Source organism: Dermacentor silvarum, chromosome 4 (assembly GCF_013339745.2).
Source record: "Dermacentor silvarum isolate Dsil-2018 chromosome 4, BIME_Dsil_1.4, whole genome shotgun sequence".
Taxonomy (NCBI): Eukaryota; Metazoa; Arthropoda; class Arachnida; order Ixodida; family Ixodidae; genus Dermacentor; species Dermacentor silvarum.
This window is the reverse complement of record NC_051157.2, coordinates 8750385-8770286: the sequence shown is the minus strand read 5'-3', so window position 1 is coordinate 8770286 and position 19902 is coordinate 8750385. Positions and strand designations below refer to the sequence as shown.

Sequence of the window (19902 nt, the reverse complement as noted above, 5' to 3'; positions counted from 1 at the left end):
AAGTGAAACGACGATAAATATTTTCGAAGCAGTCTATAAACAAAATGGTTTGTAATGCAAGCTTTGTTTTCTGTTTCACAGCGAAAGCGTACATTGCGACAGGTGATTTTTACTTGTAGTCTGTCATTTAGTGTTCCTTGCAGTCTAGCCATGAGGCAGTTTCATGTTTTATGCTACAACGAGTGATATTTTCCTTGCAACGGGCCCTTTTCCGTGTACGTATATACCGCATACAAGCGCTTCAGCAGTGCACTTCAATTTATAGACGCAGAGAGTCCTGGTACATGGGCCATGTTTTCCGACTCGAGACCGGCTTTACAAAGTATGCAGGCAGTTCTACGACGTGGAGCTCACGAACGACTAACGTATGAAATTGTCAAACTTCCCCATGACGTCAAACAGAAAGGCCACGAAATTATTTTCCAGTGGCTACCGGGCCATTGCGGGATCAGTGGAAACGATCTCGCTGACAAAGCTGCCCGAGAGTCACATCAAGAACAACACAGCGTTCCCATTCCTCTTTCCAGGACAGATGCTGGCAGGCAGCTTCGTCACCTGGCAAGCAAGCTCTCTTTAACAGAGTGGAACACCCCAAATATAAGGCGCACGAGGCTACACGAACTGAACCCTTCGCTCCAACTCCGACCTCCACCCAGGATTCACCGACGTGAGGCATCGCTTCTATACCGGCTGTGGTTTGGAGTGGCTTTCACGAAGGAGTACTGTGTTTTGATTGGAATGACCGAAAGTGCCACGTGCGACGTCTGCGGCAGCGAAGAGAACATAGAACATTCATTGTGTCACTGCGATCGATTTCAGTCAGAAAGACAAACTTTATCGAACGCATTGCGACGACTTGACGAACGACCATTGTCCATGCAGGTGCTCCTTGAAGACCGTCCCCATCGCTCGTCAGCCCACAAAGATGTGAAGGCACTGTTGTCTTACTTGAGGACGACTGGCCTATGTGAACGCCTTTGAATTGCTCAGGCGTGCGTGTGCGAGCTCACCGTGTCCTTCCTCCCCCCCCCCCCCCTACTCCTCTCTCTATCTCATCTTTCTATTCCCTCTTTCCCGTCCCCCAGAGTAGGGTAGCCAACCAGACGCATTTCTGGTTAACATCCCTGCCTTCTCTTTCTCTCCTCCTGCTCCTCCTCCTTCAGCAACAACTTCTTTTCTCCTTCCACACTTCCTTTTTTTTTTTTTTTTTTTTTTGGGGGGGGGGGGGTTCATTAACCGCTGATTTAGTGTTTTTGGAAAGCTAGTCACACAGCAAATCATCATTCTCGAAAAGCTTGTTTGCAACCAGATTCTAAGGATGTTGAGAGACTATTCGTGCAGTTCTTTTAATGACAATCAATAATGTTGTGCATAAAACTAGTCGTAATGCCCATGATAGTTGACTTTCTTTTGTTCCTCAGCCACTACAAGCATGATATTCCTCTCGTAAATGTATTGAGGTAATCAGTAAGCAGCCGTTTAAAGATAATGTGGTTACGCTCGCTGACAACTCTATCTGGTAATCTGTTCCACTCTGCGATAGTGCTAGGCAAAAACGATTGATTAAAGGAAGATGTTGAACCATGCAAGCGCTGGATGCTGCAAGAGTTAAAAAGGCGACGAGATGTACGGGTTGGTGGAATAAGAAGCTTTCCATGCAGATGTGGGAAGTTATAATATATTCGATGGAAAAGGCACAGCTTTGCAATTTTCCGACGCAACAACAATGGTTCGAGTCCTAAGGATGATTTAATCTGACTGATACTTTCTTGGCGGCTGTACCTGGAAGTGATGAATCTAGCGGCACGATTTTGTATTGATTCTAAAGTGTTGATCAAGTAAGCTTGGTGCGGGCTCCAAATAGCTGAGGCGTATTCAAGTTTATTTCGAATGAAAGTTTCATAGGCTAGTTTTCGTGTCGATGGGGGGCACAGGGCCAGGTTGCGTCTGACGTAACCAAGTGATTTAGTAGTGTCGGAAGCCAATTTTGTGATGTGGTCGGTCCAGCGTTTGACTATTCCATATCCTATTCGATATCGACACTTACTATTCGTATTCGATTCGTATTCGAAAAAGTTTATATTCGTCCACCTCTACTCTTTTAGAAGGCACTTTAGTGATCCCGCGACAATTTGTTCAATTCTTGCGTCTCGCATAACAGCCCCATGCAGTTGAAATTTCCTCCATAAATGCCTTGTGATACATTCCTCGTATCTGAAAAAGTCTGAGCATGATATAAAAATTTACTTTTTATTTGTCTATATTGCTTTAGCATATCCGTGATTCCTGTCGCACACTCCAATTGACAGGACTTCGATCATTTCTAGCGAACCCACCACTTTCTTCACATCTTTGTAACTGCTCTAGTACTTTAGGCAACTTCTTACGAAGTCTTACTCCATTCCAATTTTTAGTTCTCTTACAGTAGCTTTTCTAAAAGTCTTGGTGGGTCCTATTCGAATTTGATAAGTTCATGAGGAAAGTACCGACTCATTCCATGAAGGCTTTACTGTGATGTAATGATTAGTTCAATTACACTAAATGTTTAAATAAAACATTGGGTGTTATTTGAATTTTTTACCTTTTATTGAATTGTACGATTAGCTATTCTCTTTATCATGTAATCTGAACATTGTACACAATATCCCGTCACATCAAAACCAAGTTTCATCCTAATATCCGACGTTCTATAGAAATAAATGCGGATATTCAGCCGCCACCAAAGTGTGACGAACGAACGCATGAACGAATTCAATCGAGCCGTTTCTAAGCTCATAAGTGCTTTTCCCGTTAAAATGGAAGCGGCCTCTAAAGAAAATTGCATCAAACACTTTCTCACCAAAACACTCTGTACCAGGTACACGCGGTCCTTATTGAGTTCCTCTGTAACATTGACCAAAGGTTCAAGGGGCTTAACCACTGGTTCAAACGCCTTAGTGTCCGACCACTCTGCCACCTGAAAGAGAATCAAATATAGTATAGAAACGAAACAGCTAAAGCATTGATTGTCCATATTTCGTGGTTGTAAAAATTAGGGTCTGACAAATCTGACGGCATTCTGCCGTTACCATGCAAAATGTTTAATTAGGACAAAGAAAGAGCTGACACCATTAAAACACCCTGAGTGTTGCCAGATAATATTGCTCACGTTTAAAGAAGAAAAAGCGAAATTATTCTTAAAACATGATCGTGCAAATGTCAAGAGGTGTACGCGTGGAGCTCAGAAACAATGGCGTGTCGTATGCTTTCCTTGCAGTAGTGTATGAACGAATAAATGCCGCATTTAGCACAAATAGCTATTTTCAGCTGTTTCGTGCCTATATAGCCAATCATGCCGACATATCCAAAAAAGCTTCAGTCCACAGCAGTACTTAGCTGACTACCCAAATTTGATTTCGCGTCCGCGAAGTGTGAGCTAATATGGCATCGTTATGTGGTCGTTACTGTGGCCGGCCATTGTGTAAACTATTATAACTATTATTTAGCCTGAAAACACATATTCAATTGAAGAAGAGAAGAAAAAATTCAGAGCCCTTCCACTACTGTGAAGATGGAAGCCAGCGATGCTGTGACTATGGTGGGTCTGCTGTAGTGAATGTTGCTATAGTGAATTTATATATTATCATTATTGATTATATTGAGCGACTTCGGCATGTTCGCCAAAGAGAAAAGACACCGGCGTCTTGTTTTCGCCCGGCGCGATGGCCAGGTAGTGTGTTTGCTGCACCAAGTCTGCCCCAACGTCATAGACTAACGTATGAGCCACAGTGTTCATAGCCGCGGCACACTGCACGGCAGCGTCAGGATCCTGTGAGATCTCTCCCGCGCCTGCTCTCGGCGGCTCATACCCACATGTCCAACGCGGGTATGAGCCACACGTGATTTCTTTCTTATCTTCCTTCATTTCTCTCCTTCTTTCCCTCTTTCTTTATTTCTTTCCTTCTTTCTTTCTTATTAAAATATGATTTCTTATTCGTATTATAATATTCTTATTAAAAATAATACTAAAAATAGAAGAAATAACGTCCGAGGTCTCGCCAATCGTAAAAATAAATATAAAAGCGACAAACTGGAAGCCAAGCCCGCATCTTTAAGGAATTAGGGAGTGCTTCACTCACCTTGAAAGCCTCATTTGTGGTGTTTAATTGAACAATGTGCACTTTGTAGTCAATTCTGCATCCGTCATTCGTGAAACGAATAGGCCCAGTCAGACCTTGGAAGCTTCTCTGAAAGACAAGAAAAAAAAAAGTAGGTCCGTACTAACCTTGTAACTAAGGCATGTCAAACGCACCAAGTAAATAGCTCTTGCACATACAGGATGAAAGGGTTTTGTGAAAATCGCAGCAGTAATAGTTATGTCTCTAATCGCTTATTCGTTCTTTTTTTTTTCACCCGATAAGCAAACAAAGCGAGCACACCAGTACTGCCTGGAAACGGTTTGATTATCTAAATGAGGCCATGACAGACCTTTTTTTGTCTTCTTTCGTTATCGTCAGTCCTACATAAAACACACGCCCGTCTTTGCAATAAGCAAAATCGGGGGCTTGCATGACAGCCACGACGCAATTTCCAGTATAGAAACGCAATGATTTCTCTCATACACGCATCGATGAATTGGTGACTAGCAACCTTGTATAGGAGCGGTGGGCTCCCACGGTATTCTCGTCACAGCTCTTTTGCTGCATATCGCACTCAAGGACCGCTGCACCTGTTCATAAGTTTTGATTTCGCGGGTTTGGTGATGATGACTGCTGATGACTGATGATGATGACGATTGATGAGCAAAGCCGCTAAGGGAGCAGGTTTGGCGGCAACGGCGAAATGGACTAAAAATATGAGCGTTTGTTTGAACGGCGCGGCGTCAAATTATTCGGTTGTGTAAAAACATAATGGCGTCATGTTTCAGGCGTGCGATATACAATTAAGATGGCGGCCAGGCTTAAATGCAAAATGACAGGGTTTCATACAAATACTTGAGGGAACTGTCGCGCGTGTTTCTACGCGTGCTGCAAGCAGGGCACTTCAGCCAACGTGGGAATGATGGGATTTGCCTAAACTTCGCCCTTCTCGCTTTAAAAGACTTTTCCAAGTGATTATCTTATAAACAATGTAATTAACATTATGGAAATTATCCGACGGCAGGTTTCGTACACAGGACTTCTAGCCCAGAAGGTCCATATTGAAACCATTACGCCGCGGACGCATGGACAAGCGGGAACACTGCAATCAGCAGCAATTATGCGTGTTTACGCAATCTTATTACGTTCTGCACTAAAACAAGTAAAAGAATGCGTTGAAATTTAGGCCAGTGTAGGCTCAGGTATAGAGTAATAACCGAATACACAAGAACGTCTGAAGACACAAGCTCGAAGATGAGACAAATCCACGTCTTCTACCCATAATTCCCGAGGTGGCTGAACAAGCGCAGTGCCAGAGTTCCATCTAGTAATTATTGGAGGATATATAGCATAGCGCATTGGGACTTTAGGCAACAGACAGACGCAATTATATGAACGACATGGTCAGCATTTTCACTTTGCATCGATGACTATTTTGTATGGCACTGTACGTTTCGGCCCCATAAAGCTTCTCCTTATTTAGCAGGGGGGCGCGAGCAGTGATTTTTGAGACCGAGTCGAATACTAATCGAATAGTGCCAACAGCGAATCGAATCAAATATCGAATATATTTACGATAAATTTCGAGTAATGAACAGCCGTTATCGCAATTAATATAAAACGATGTTCGCATCCTAGTAACGTCAGCAAGCTTCTCTCGTTACATCGCACAGGTAAAATCCTTCCTTATTAAAAACACAAATGAATTTAGCAGTTTGTTCGCATACACAGGACTGACGGGAAAGTGCGAATGATCGCCGTGTAGCCGGTAATGTCGGGCTCCCGGAGCCCTTCAGCCCGCTCGACTGAGCTCTCTTATTTATGCCTATATTAAGTTCGCGGGGATGAAATTTCTCGTACTTTTCCTCAAATTTTATATTTTATTTAGGACAATTGACCCTTTGAAATAATCAAAAACTATTGGAAAATATATTCCTATTTACGAATAGTGACTATTCGATTTGTTATTCGAAGGTTTCAAATAAGCGCACACCCTTGTTATTTAGTATCCCAACGTCAGAGACGTTCAACGGGCAGGGCTAAGTTTGTCGGCCAGTTTACCTTCGCGTAGAGACATGGAGAACAGGCGAGCGCACTACTTTTGCGAGACGTGCGCTGAAATGTAAATTTCGACCAATCGTGAGTATTGGTGCTTCTCACAGTAAACCGATACGAAACCGGACCTTACTAAAAAATAAAAAATAAAAAATAAAAATAAAAAACCTCCTTCCTAAGTATACATGGCGGCACATTCATGGTCCCGGTGCAACGCGTAGATGTTCGTCTGATAGCTCTACTCATGATAATACGCGTATGCCTTAAATACTGGACATTTTCAAACTGTATTGAAGGCCTTTCAGCGCCGTAATTTTGGTACATCCCTTATTCAACTTATCAATATGTAGGAACACCTGTACGCTATTCAGGTAACGGCTGATTTCATAGAATTGGAGAGGGTGCGTATATACTTTGAAAAGCCATAGCGGCAAAATTCCACGCCCACCCCTCGAAGATGTTTAGTGATGATCTCGCCGAGTTCCTGCGGAATCGACGGCCGCTCTCCGCAGCCGAAGCCTTGGTGTGGCGCGTCCGACTGCGGCACCGCCTCGGCGCCTTCCTCCAGCAGCTCGGCTTCGAGCCGCGGAGGCTGGAGAACCGCCGACGGACCACCGTCTCTCCTGGTCGCCGCTGCCAGGGAGTCGTCGTCCTCGTGGTCCTCGAAGATGTACGAATACCGGTGTGGCACCACGCTTCGCAGCTTCAGGCCCTTGTACGTCTCCACTATCAGAGACGCCGCGTCTTGAATGAGCGCCTCTTCTAGCTGCGTGGAAATCCATGCAAACATATTCCAGTGATCTTTGTAAGAAAGCCTTCCACCTCGAAGGCCACGCGCTGAACAATGCACAGTGCGACCAAGCCGCATGCGTACGCTGCCGAACTTTGCAGACACCAATAATTTCCAGAAAATTGCGCATACGCTTCCTTTGCACGATATCTCAATGTATGGAAGCGAGTGATCTCACTGGAGTAGGTTTCCAACCTCAGGCTATGCACTGCTTTCGAACGTGCCTCTTATATAGATGCTGCGTAATTTTCCGTTCGTTATTTCGTTTAATTGCGTTTTCAACAATTATAAGTGTCTTGCGCTCGTACACACGTTTCTCTGTAGAAGTCACGTGCCTTGCAGGCACCCGGCCCTTACACCCGCATTCAGGGTTTTACACCAAATACACCGACGTGACAAACACTCGATGTAAAGCGAAGACGTTGGAGCTCGCAAAGAGAGGCTAGAACGCTGCATGGCTACAACGAGCGAGGATGGCACGCACCGTGATTCTTTTCTCCCTGGGCTCCTGTGAGGGATCCATGGACGACTGCTGGGAGACGTCCTCGCTGACCAGGCGCAACGCAGTGATGTTCACTGCTGCAAACTCGGGAATCTTGTCGTAGGTGAGCTCGTTAACAACCTGAAACCGCGCATGGCAACACGTATACTGACATGCAAATGTTCTGCTGTTCTCTTCGCTAGAAGGCAGAACAAGGACTGCTAAAATGACGACAAAGTTCGTTGAAATTAAAAGGCATAAATATCGTGACATTTCTCTTAACAGCTCACGCAATAGGACCTATGGTAGACAACATCGTGGACATAGCGCCTGTAGCAGCTGCACACGATGTTCAATAAATGACACGACATAAAAGAAAAGACCACCGAATAATCGAATAAGACACAGACAACAACAAAAAAATTTGTCGGCCCTTCCACTTCGTGAAAATGGTTAACCAGCGAAACTGAAACGTGCGGCCCCTGTGTTTATCACTGGGTTAATCCCGAGGGTTCATTAAAGTACTTTTCAATTATGAGGTTACACACACGTTCGGCTGCGACGAAGAGAACGACGCCACTGACGGTATGCCCGCAGTCCGCAGTTGTCGCTTGCGTTCGATGTCTCGAGTTTGCTTGGCGGCGTGGTTAGCAGCATTCGCCCGCCATTGCCGCTTGCGATTCTTCGAAATGAAATTGCTTCAAAATTAAATTTGTCTCTTACGTAAGACAACGAATGGCTCATACCTGCTTAAGCAATGGCTCATACCCCCGTAAACGTGGCCTCCCCATTACGACGACAGAAGAGGAGTGAAATTCTACGCTGGAATGATGAGTGGCGACGACTACCGCGGGAGCAGTGGCACGAGCGCGTGCCGGGCACGACTAGTATACAGTGTACCCGAGGGGCGCCAACGAGCCAGCTGCGGAAGACGACGATGGCGCTCGAGCCGATGCTGATGGTGATAGTTTGCTGTACACAGGTAATTTCGTCTAGACATATAAAGCTTCGCTTTAAGGTATCTCTCGCTGCTAAGGAGTGCAAATAAAACCACAGACGTAAGGGGATCAAAGAACTAAAACATTACGTATGTCAAAGATGGCCTGCCACACTCTATTCACAATTCGAGAACATGCTGTATGAGCCACTTGTGAATGTTGAATTCTATAAGGAGCGCACATTACCATCCCATCTGCACAGTCGGTACGCAGTAGCCTACGCCAGTACAGCAAAATATATATATATATATATATATATATATATATATATATATATATATATATGTGTGTGTGTGTGTGTGTGTGTGTGTGTGTGTGTGTGTGTGTGTGTGTGTGTGTGTGTGTGTGTGTGTGTGTGTGTGTGTGTGTGTGTGTGTGTGTGTGTGTGTGTGTGAAAAAGAAAAAAAAAAGAAAAACAGTTATGCTGTGAGCAGCACAGAATCAAAGGAACATACTATACTCATACAGTGGTTTTGAATTTGAACACTTCCTTAAAAAAGTCAACAAAATTTACTCGAATTCCGTTTGATAACTTATGCGCTCAGGTAGACATCAACTGCCAGAAAAATCAGTCATCCATTCACTAATCAGACTATTTGCCTTAATTAGCTTTAGTTACAAACTTTACGGCACATGTTTACTGTGAAAAGTTCTAGAGAATCGTCATAAAAGTCTAGTTGCATGTTTCTACACTTCAATATTGCCATATAGACCAAAATAACTGGAGCCAAATTATTCGTCAAGTTCACTTGGTTACGCAGGCTGAACCGCGAAGCGCGGCTCACCGTCCATCGCCTCTGTGCCGTAAAGTGTGGCAGGCTACCGTCCCCCGAGCTTACTCCGATAGGCGCAACTCCTGATTGGATGCATATTCACTTCAGCAGCAGGTACGATAACGACCACTTTATCACGGAATATATCGAAGTTTCATTTAACACCGCCCCATACGATATGTCACAAGGGGCTCACTCCGAAAGGTCACAAATGGCCGCCAGCCATTGCTATATTATTACTGTTTATTATATTGTTTGGTATAATATTATATTATATCTTCTGTTATATTTGTGGCCACCAGCCAAACAAACAACAACTGCAGCGCTTTTTTGAATGAGCGTATAGGATGCGCGATCAAATCGTTGTTATACATTGAAGCGCAACAAAGGATCGATACCGAGTCAATCAGTTTGTATTTTCCTTTTGACAGAAAAGAAAAATGCAGCCACATAAAATCAGCTGCACTGAACAGCTTCATGGTCTGGCAGCCATGACGAGTGCTCGTGGGAGTAGTCGTCGAGATTGCCGCCACGTCGTCACAACACAGCGTCACTGGTGTTAGCGACGGTCTACCGTAACCTATGGGTCACTGTGCTCTGTCGCCTCAAAGGATGTCCCCCGCAGCGCCGAGTGCTTAGGCTATAGGCGAAATCGGGCGTTTGCTGTAGTCACGTGGCTTGGCCTCTGCCATTTCCTGCTCGTAGAGCGAGTCGCACGATCGGCTTGCTTGCTTGCCCGATCTCCTTCTGAGTTCGAGAAACGCCGGATCTGCTCGACGCGGAATCGGAGGATGCAGGCGACCAGTCTAAGATACCATTAGTGAATCTGTGGCCTCGTTTTCACCCTCATCATAATACCAAATAAAGAAGGCTAAAACGGATAGCACAGCACCGTGGTTTAAGTGCACGCCAACTCACATCATGGGCGGTAGCATGGGCGCAACAAGCCAACGCAACTGTTTTTTAGGTTGCTTGGACTTGTGCAACCTCCAAAGCACTGCGGCGCACGTTTCGCACATTTTGTGAGACGTAGCATGCCCGCCGTGAAAAATCTCCAATCGAGAGTACCGGATTGACGAGGAAGAAATGGTAGTTCCGGCGTCCCATGTAGATGTCTCGCACATGGTCCACGATGATTCTGCGGGCCACGTCGAAGCGGCAGTCGAGCAGCACGTGTTTGCGGCTCTCCCGGTCCGTCGTCTCCAGCATGCGAAGGAAGTCGTTGGCGTCGCTGCTGTTCGTTATGCGCTTAACGAAGCGCACCGTCACCGGGTTACGATACGTGTGACTCAGCAGCCGCTGCAATTTGGAGGGCCCTGCGTCCGGACACAAGAGCAATCAATCACTTCCTCTCTTATTCTTCTCGCACTTTTGCAAAGTACCGCAAACAAGGAGCGCTTTGATTTATCTCACCACCTGGGGAACTTCGTAAGAATGATTAGCTTTCCCGCTGACTACTATGCACTTTATCTTCATCGGTCCGGCCTAGTTTTTCATAGAAGCCAAAGATGTTTTCTTAAAATTTATTGAATCATCGTTTCCGCGGCGATTGTGTGCAGCAGCTCACACACTGTAGGTGACATTGGTGGTGCTGCAGAAGGAGCGCCGACTGCCCCGCCCCGCATTAGGTGCTTTACCCAAACGCCCTGTATCGTCCTCCCTTCCTCCGTTCACCGCATATCTCTTTCGTTACGATTATTATTGTATGCGCATCATGGGAAGTTAGGCATATTTATCGGCGTCGGCTACACCTTTGCACAAAGTTTTGAGGAGGTCTATTATCGTATGCACGTGTGCATTATACAAAATAAAGCAATTAAAGTAAGCAATATATATGGGGAGATATTGCAATGCGTTAATCCTCATGCCTTTCTACTGCCTTCTTAAGCCGTTTCTTCTTCTTTTCTTGCCGCTAGCTCCACGAATGAGTGAGTGCTCGCTTTCCGCGTCGCTTTTCGCTGAATAACCCTTTATCTGACTGGAGCGGAAACGAGCCAAGCGTCACAGCGGTGTATACGGGTGGAGGCGAAACTGCCTTTTTTTATTTTTTTTAGTCAGTGTACAAAACCTGGCAACAGCGCTCATTAAAACTGCGCTTGAGATGCCGAATGAAATTCCCAGCTCTCGTTGGCTATATGCGCACTTACACTTTATCAACAGACCTTACTGCGTAAACCTGCGATGCCCTTTTTATACACGCCGATGGGGCGTTCACAAAAAATTTGACAGTTGCACCCAAAGGCATTGCCAGCAATAGCAAGGTCGCGCTTGGACATCCACGGACGGTGTTCTCACTATACGAGGGTGCGACATGTTGGCGCGACGCAGCGCGCAAGGCAACTCCTGTTGGGTCTATACCTAGATGGTGCAAGAGATGAGGCAGACAGGAAAACCTCGACGTTGGTCAGCGCCCAGTGAAATGTTAGATCACGTTAGCTTGGCGTTTACTGTCCGTTCCGCTGAGGGCAGTGCGTACAGCAGCTCAGCAGGAACGCTGGGGTGCTTTTAATGGCGTGCGCGCAACGCTCATGCCAGCAGCACATGACAAAAATATGAGTAAACCACTTCTTTACAGTTACACATGCAGCGTAGTTTATACCCAGAATGAATATTTTGCGAAATCACTTCCGAGTGAATTTTGAGAAAAAGGAATATTAAAGGCGATTTGCAATGTTTTGTACAGGTGGTCTCAGGAGGATATAATAACAGCGCGGCAGTAGAGAGTCTTTTTACACTCGCAGCCTGTCGGCTTGTGCCTTAGAAGCATGCGTTAATTTGGCTACGTGCAATTCTACAATAGTATCGAAAGACCTGGGGTCGAATGCACAAAGCTTTTCTTTCGTAAATGCTTCCTGTCAGTGGCCGGCCGCCTTCACTAATGACATGTCAAGTCCCATGATTGGCTGAAATTTTCTCTTACGAACAATTTCACCGTAAGAAGGTTTTGTGAATTCGGGCCCTGAGCTGTTGGCGGCGGCACAAAATGCGGACGTACCGTTCTCTGAGTCGTAGACGTAGATGAACCCGGGCCATTGCATGTAATCAATCATCTCTGAGACGGCCGGCAAGTAGTCGGGAAGCAGCGAGACACCCAGGGAGTCAGCCGACGGCAGGTTCAGGTTCCCGCCCACATTGACGCTGCAGTGCTCCTGGTACGAGGTGGCCACGTACGGTACGTTCGTATTCTTGAACAACGACTGCAGCGCCAATGACGAGTGGGACGTGCTCGACACCACCACAGTCGTCACGTTGGTGCGCAGCTGCTCGCACACTGCATCGATGCCAACGGGCAAAGAAGATTAAAAGGCAGAACATGACTGCGATGCACGGGAACTGTTCGTAAATGCAACGAAGAACGAAAATTTTCTCCCATCCTCGGTGTGGTGTCCTGCAGTTGAGCAGATCGCACGCGCAAGTGCAATTTGCGAGGCTTTAATCCTGGTCACATGATCCGGCCAGCCAGGGAGTAGATGATCGCCTTGCCACGGCTCGCCCGAAGCATTTCGACGAGGCGAAATTACGAGTGAAAGGTGTCGTACGAGGAAGATTAAGTAGCCACACAGCAAATTGTCGGGTGGCCTGTGAGATCGGTTGTAGACTTCAAAAAGTATTTTCTTGCCTCAAACAAAATTTACTCAAATTAATATTTCTACATCACAAGCTGAACAATTGGTGCGTATAATGAGTTACCTCACGTATTTTGATTTGGAGGGCCTAAATGTTTACCTTGGGTTTGAACATCGTAAAAAAGTGACTTTCTGCCGAATTCGGAAGTAATTTTCTGGATAAGTACTTCATTTCATAGTCTAAGGCTATTTTTAGCATAAAGCTATAGTAACGGGATAAAATAGCAAACAAATATTGTGGCTTGAACAACAACGATGTCTATGCAAAACATTTCTGACAACGCACAATTGTTTGCTTTTTTACTGAGCCAATTAAACGCGGAAAATTCATAAATGTGTTCACCTATGACGCCACATGAAAGATCCACGACAGTAAAATATTATAAAATAATATTTGTCATTGTACCTAGTTTCACCCTTGATTTAAAAAAAAATAACTCCAACCAACTTTTTCTTTTTCGCTTGAACTTCGAAGAGCGCTTGCGCCTCCAGAAAGTTTCTTTTTTTTTTATTCTTTGCCCTGAGAGAGCAATACATTGGTGAAACTTCAATCTCACGATCAACATCTATCTCAGCATTTCCCAAGAGAATCGGCGATGGTGACTTTTGGCGTCTGGGACATTCCGCGTGGAATGACGCAGCTGCGGCACTGGCCAATACTAATCACCGTGTCAAAACGTTGGCTACAGCAAAATTCATTGATCTACTTACTATACTGCTCAATACCTAAAGCTCCCTAAGTTAGAACACTAACTAAACCTAATCCCCTCCCCCTAAAAAAAAAAACTCCCAGTCGTGTTATACTCCCCTTTATTTTAACAGGATATTGATGCTTCCGCAATTCTATATTATAGCACAGTTTGCACAATGTACGAAATTGCTTTCATTGGCGAGTGAAATGGTGCCGAACACATGTAGTAAGTCAAACGAAGCGCGCTACGGGAAACGGCTTGAACAACAATGACGCGGTCGATACGTCTCCATGGTGACTCGCCAGCTGGACGCGGGAGTAAGCAAAGAGTGGCCATACGTGCGCGAGTCTTACGTGACGAGCGAGCGCGGCTCCGTTCATGCCCCACCCACCCTTTGCTCTCCATCCAGTCGCGTGGCAACGAACGCGCGTAGCCAGTCAACAAAGTGTGTGAGAGAGAGAGAAAGGCGCTTTACAACGCTCAGCTGACCGTCACATGGGATTGTTGGCCACCAACGAAAACGCGATGTAGCCGCTGAAATTTTGTTAGGAATGAAAAAAGAAGCGGTTGCGTCGAATGACCACGCGGTCGACTAGTAAACAATGACTAGTCTCAGTAATAAAATTATTTGAAAATAAGAAAAAGAAATATTTATTTGGGAATGTGACTTAGGTACGCCGCACGAGAGAGCTACTCTGCCTTGGGGAATGGAGAGAAAGATAGCTATGGAGGGGTGGTGATGAGGTCAGACGACATGACGCGAATAAAAGCCGGCGCATGAAAACAATTTCACGCACGTGAGTCAGGAAGCACTTAAGGAAGCAAATACTTCCGTCATTGACGGAAGCCAGAGCGAAAGAGAAAACTACAACGCAGGCGTTCTTAAAGTGATTAAACGGTAGAGGCCTCACTCCGTTGTGTTGAAGCGGTAGCACACCCTTCCAGTGCTAACTCAGTCACGAGTCACAGGTGCTTACAGAAAATATAGATGCATAATAAAAAAAGCATATACGCGAGTATTGACCGAATTCTAGCTTACCGAGATCCCACCTAGTTGTCAAGCTTCGAAAGTTTAAGAAAAACACTGATCTGGCTGCAATGTTTGCGAGGAGAGCTATCTATCTAGTAGTTTGCATTCTGGGGTTTTACGTGTCACGATTTGATTACGAGGCACGCCGTAGTGGGGGACTCCGGATAAATTTTGACCACCAGTGGGTCTTTAACGTGCCCCCAATGTACGGGACACGGGCGTTCTCGTATTTCGCCCCCATCGAAATTCGGCCGCCGCGGCCGGAATTTGATCCCGTGGCCTTGTGCTAAGCAACGCAACACCGTAGCCGCCAAACCACCGCGGAGGGTTTATCTAGGAGTCTGCAATTCGTGTTTTCACAAGTTGAGACTTCGGAGTGGAAGATGATTGCTATAATTTTTGCTGGTAGAGGTTGCTGCGTGCTCCCCCCAAAATGGTGGAAACTTTCTATGTGACAACGCGATTCTGGTAAGAAATTAATTCTGTAAGATCACCTGGATCTCATTGATCCCACTAAAACGCAGCATCGGTGTAAACAGGCATTTTCAGATGTCGACTGCATCCCTGCGGCTTAACTTCAGAAGTTTCTGTGATTAATTTTATACTGCGAATACACTCAAATGAAGAGCATATTTCCTCACCGCTGGACACACAGATTCCACAGACCTCTACGTAGAAACACATGGTTTTCTACGCTCTCAATACTCCTCATCACTACACATTTTTTTATTGCGACTGGCATTGTGTCAGAACCCTGTGCTCTTGCTCACAGTTTTACTGGCAACAAAGTTGCAGTCTAAAAAGCTAATCCACCAAGTTTGTCTGAGTAACGTTGTGGGGCCTAAAATAATCAAATTTGGCGGGAACTACAGAAAGCATGTATGCATGCATGTCCGCACATACTCTAGCATATAGTCGACTGCTGTCTGTTGTAAATAGGATAAACAGTTTGGCTTTTGTATCAATATCCCCCAGAATCCTGTAGCATAGAATTACAGTGAACCCGCGTTTGCGGGCAAAAGGGAGGATTCTTTTTAAACATCGCCACACAGAGCGCTCCCGGAAACATTCGCAGGTTTTAATGACTTTCCCTTGACACTTAGCACAGTTAATAACAACCGCGATGTCAGAGAGTTGAGCACTTACGTGTTCTGCTGGTGGAGAAAAGGTCGGTGTCCTCCAGTGTGGCGAAGTTTGTCTTCACCTTGAATTTTATCTCCTGAGCAACGTTGCTGTTGCTGTAGTTGTACATTACTCCTTCATACGCTGACTGTACTATGTTTAAGTCCGGCTTAAGTATAACACCTGAAAAATAAGAATAACGGCACATCAAGCCTAATTGCGTAATACAGCGCAGTTTAATTCTCTCTCCATTCTCTGCACACAATGCGCCTTGTTCTATCGTGTGCTTCACTGACTATTCTTGTCCTGTGTACATTTTCTGTTTTACAGCCGGTAGGCGTTGTGCCCTCCTGGTGGCAGTTTCCAGCTAGCTCTCTTTCTCCTCTCTGTGATCGTTTTATGTACACAAACCTAATATTATTAGTAATAAAGCGAAGTCATTCTACCCAAAACACTTAGTGAGCATAATAGTCATAACCGAGACTGCTAATAATAAACACTGACATTAAAATTTCGCAATTGCTGCCACTTATAATTGCATTTTTATATTTTGTAGTGGTAAGCGCAGCGGCAGTAACTTGTTCTAGTGTGTCTACCATGTTGAACATAAATTATATCAGGCCCAATTTGGCGCGAGGAACATGCATACTGAGAGTTGCTTTTTTTAATAAGCCCTGCTATTTTTTTTTTACAAACCTCCTACAACAAATGCTACCTTCTGCTTAGATGCAAGTACAATTTCATGTGATACACATGCATGTAATGGTACTCTTTCAAGTAAGGTGTTTAAAATGCGTACATTTCAAAAAATTAAATTCGTACCTCGTTCGTTTGTGCGTATATGTTGGCCAGTATTCACATCTTGTGTTACGCGTGACTGCTAGAAAATGAGCGTTAAATTTAGAGACTGTGCAGTTGCTACTGAACGTATGCAGCTAATGTTAATTGGATACGGTAGATAGTAATTAAGGTGAACATAATTACTAAAACACAAGATGTCTGCTGTCACTGAATATTTTGTAGATATTGCTAAGCTTAATAGGAAATTTGAATAGAATCACTTAGAGCTAATAACATAATCATTAAGTATAATTACAAAAAATATTGTGTTCAATATTATGCACGCTGTTTGAAAGACTGCATTGCTAACTGAGCTGGTGAACTGGTGAGAGGTGGTGCCGAAGCAAATGGGCGTGGCTAGCAGACGCGAACAGTGTGTAAGCCAACCGTGTTGTACAAAACACTGATTATCATGGTGGCTATCACGTGCTTCCTTGTGTTTTCAAGGGTCCACGTTGTTATCACGCTCAATTACTGGCATCATCCTCGCAATACATACATGGGTGAAAACTCGGATGCCTCGGATGATGCAAACCGCGATTAAGAAGCCAGTGTGTTGCCACCTGTTGACGGCATCGCGGATGAAAGTTTAGAGACGGAAAACAGCAGCGGCGCTTCCTATAAAGGTACTGATGCGGCATGTACAATAACTATATGGCGTTAACAGGCTCTGAGCTTTATAGACCATGTGATACTTTCTAACCTTAACGGCGTCCGAGGAAGCGTCACAGAAGGAGTGTACAAAACTGCGAGGCGTACCTATTTTTACGGCTCCGGCCATGCGGACAGAGTGTAAGCCAAGGAGGATGGTGACGGAGACGAGCATCCTCTCCATGCCGGCGCTTCTGGACGCGTGAGGGGCGCCCGGCCTCCCAGAATTCACACGCAGGCTATCTGCACAGCGGGCCGCCGCCGCTCTCCCGTGCACTTCACTGCTCTTGCATATCAGGCACGAACGGAAAGTCTAATGTGAAAGAATATTTAAGCTCCAAGAAACAATGGGCGCACGGTACAGCGCTGTTTTGGATGAAAATACAGTAGACACCAGAAATCCTGGCACATCGACAAGGATCCGGAGCAGGATGTGCCTGAGGAAACTGCCGAATGGATGTGGATGCGGATCCCTAGACAGAGAGCATCGATCCCTTCTGCGGGCGCTGGGACGACGGGAAGGCGCGAGGTGGGTGACGTCACATTCGGCGGGAAGCAGGCGTGGCGCCGCCCTATCGATCGATCTTGGTATTAACGTTCTTCGACCAGAACAGTCCACGCCGCCAGGACTGCCACGAAAGGCAGAGGGCGCTGTCGAACGGATCGGTTGTTGCCAGGCGAAGCCAGTTCCATGGCTACGATGGGGATTTCGCGCGTGCTAGGCGGGGCGGGCGAGGGAGGGGCACGTTGAAAAACTGGATACGATCGGGCGTACGCTCTTGAAATGGGATTGAAAAGTAGCACGAGTGCGCGGCTGATTATTCTCGTTCCTAGTCCTTCAGATCGGCTGCCCGCCAACTGGAACTAGAGAATAAAAGGACGCACGGTGCTATTATGTGCCAACATAAACGTGCCATGTGAATGGAAACTTCACCATCGGATTTTCCTTTCCAATGGCACAGGAGCGACGCGCTGCTCTTGAGCATAGTGAAGCCGCACATCAGAATGACAACATAAGGAAGTCTACGAATGATGCGCAACAAAAGTATCGTTCTTCTTGTTTGTGAACACTTCCTGAAGACAGTTGTACACAGCTTCAGACTAAATGCACTGGTCTCCTTCACGGGATGCGGTTGTCACGTTCTGTTTCGTGCTGACAAAACCTGCTCTTGCCTCCTGTTTTTATGCCTGTCGTTGAAGGCTGTTAAATGACGACGTTCCATTAAAAACCAGAAGCTCGAATGAATAAATTTCTGCGCGCGCAAGAATCGATTTCTTTGAACGAGTCCTTATAGAGGTATTAATTCTTCAGACACAGTACCCTAAAGCAAACAATATTTCTAGGACAAGTCGTCGTTTTCACCTTTTCCCAAGTCGCCAGATGATTTCAGTTTACCAATGATCAACCCGCCGTGGTGCTTACTCGCTATGGTGTTGGGCTGCTGATCACGAGGTCGCGGGATCGAATCCCGGCCACGGCGGCCGCATTTCGATGGAGGCGAAATGCGAAAACACCCGTGTACTTAGATTTAGGTGCACGTTAAAGAACCCTAAGGCGGTCCAAATTATTCCGGAGTCCCTCACTACAGCTGCCTCATAATCTTGTCGTGGTTTTGGCACGTAAAACCCCATAATTTAATTTTAATTAATTACCAATGATCCTGCGTTACAAACGCAACAACCTTTATTCAATACTTTGCGTTTAATTCCTCCCCTATTTTAATCATACGTGCGTTCTGTCCCCACTTCATGCCCTGTTCTGTACTTACTTTTTTACAACCTTGGCTTGCACCGACTATGAGAATGAGGTGACAATTCGGCTTGTGTTCTTCTTGTATCTTTATACATATATTACGCATATTTAATTACAGTATTCGAATAATGAATTGTAAATAAGTCTGGAAACATCAATGTGACATATACCAAGACAAGGTTGACCCACTCAAGCATCATGCGTAAGAAGGCACCACGCTCGAGTCATCCGTTTTGCATAATGGCTTAGTTGACACATCTCGGAAAAAATGTGGAAGGAGGAAGTGAGACCGAATCACATCTCTCTCAACTTTATTAAAACAATATTGACACAGAAAAAACATTCAACTTCATTACTTTGGTAACAATGCGCAGAACATAGCTTTCTACTTAAACACACACGCCAGAGTAAAACTGTCCCTGAAGTTTGATCTTGTCGATGAACTCCACCCCTTTTGGTCAAAGCTATCCAATCAAGCACCACATTGAAGCATCACATGAGGTATTAGCAAGTCATGAATTTGAAAAAAAAAACGTTCGCTCCCCAGTTGGAAGCTCTATAGCAGCAAGAGGTCTTACCTGTAATTTAGGATGGATTACGGTCGCCAAAAACAACCACAGCATTTTTGTAAGGAATTGTAACTAACAGTGATACATTTTTATAGCAAGACATGAATTGGAATGAAAATATATTTGACTGATTAACTATTTTTAACGTCCGCGGTGGTTATGAATCCTCAAGAGGGTTCTTACGAGCTATGCATTTCTAGTTAGATTCATGTACTGAAACGATGTGTAGACGCTGCTGATTGTTGTAGGCACAGCGCGGCCGTACTGTTCTACTTGCTGCAGTGAACAGTTCTTGAGGCGGCATGCACTGAATGTTTGCAAGTACCATTGACTTTACCATTCTATCAAGCGGCGAAAATATGGCATCAGTTCTGCGTAAATTCGCAAGTGGTGAAAGTTTCATG

General features: G+C 45.2%; 1 protein-coding gene across 1 annotated transcript in view; it reads right to left on the bottom strand.

The window, feature by feature from the left end:
• Positions 1–17606, bottom strand: part of LOC119449405 (glutamate receptor 1) — a 33976-nt gene extending 16370 nt beyond the window's left edge. The window contains exons 1-8 of the mRNA XM_037712574.2: positions 17285–17606; positions 15710–15868; positions 12211–12486; positions 10284–10531; positions 7448–7585; positions 6622–6939; positions 4119–4226; positions 2840–2956 (exon numbers count right to left, since the gene is read on the bottom strand). Coding sequence (XP_037568502.1) covers positions 2840–2956; positions 4119–4226; positions 6622–6939; positions 7448–7585; positions 10284–10531; positions 12211–12486; positions 15710–15868; positions 17285–17360 — 1440 coding nt within the window. The 5' untranslated portion in view covers positions 17361–17606. The remainder of the gene's footprint in view (positions 1–2839; positions 2957–4118; positions 4227–6621; positions 6940–7447; positions 7586–10283; positions 10532–12210; positions 12487–15709; positions 15869–17284) is intronic.
• Between the last annotated feature and the right edge of the window lie 2296 nt (positions 17607–19902).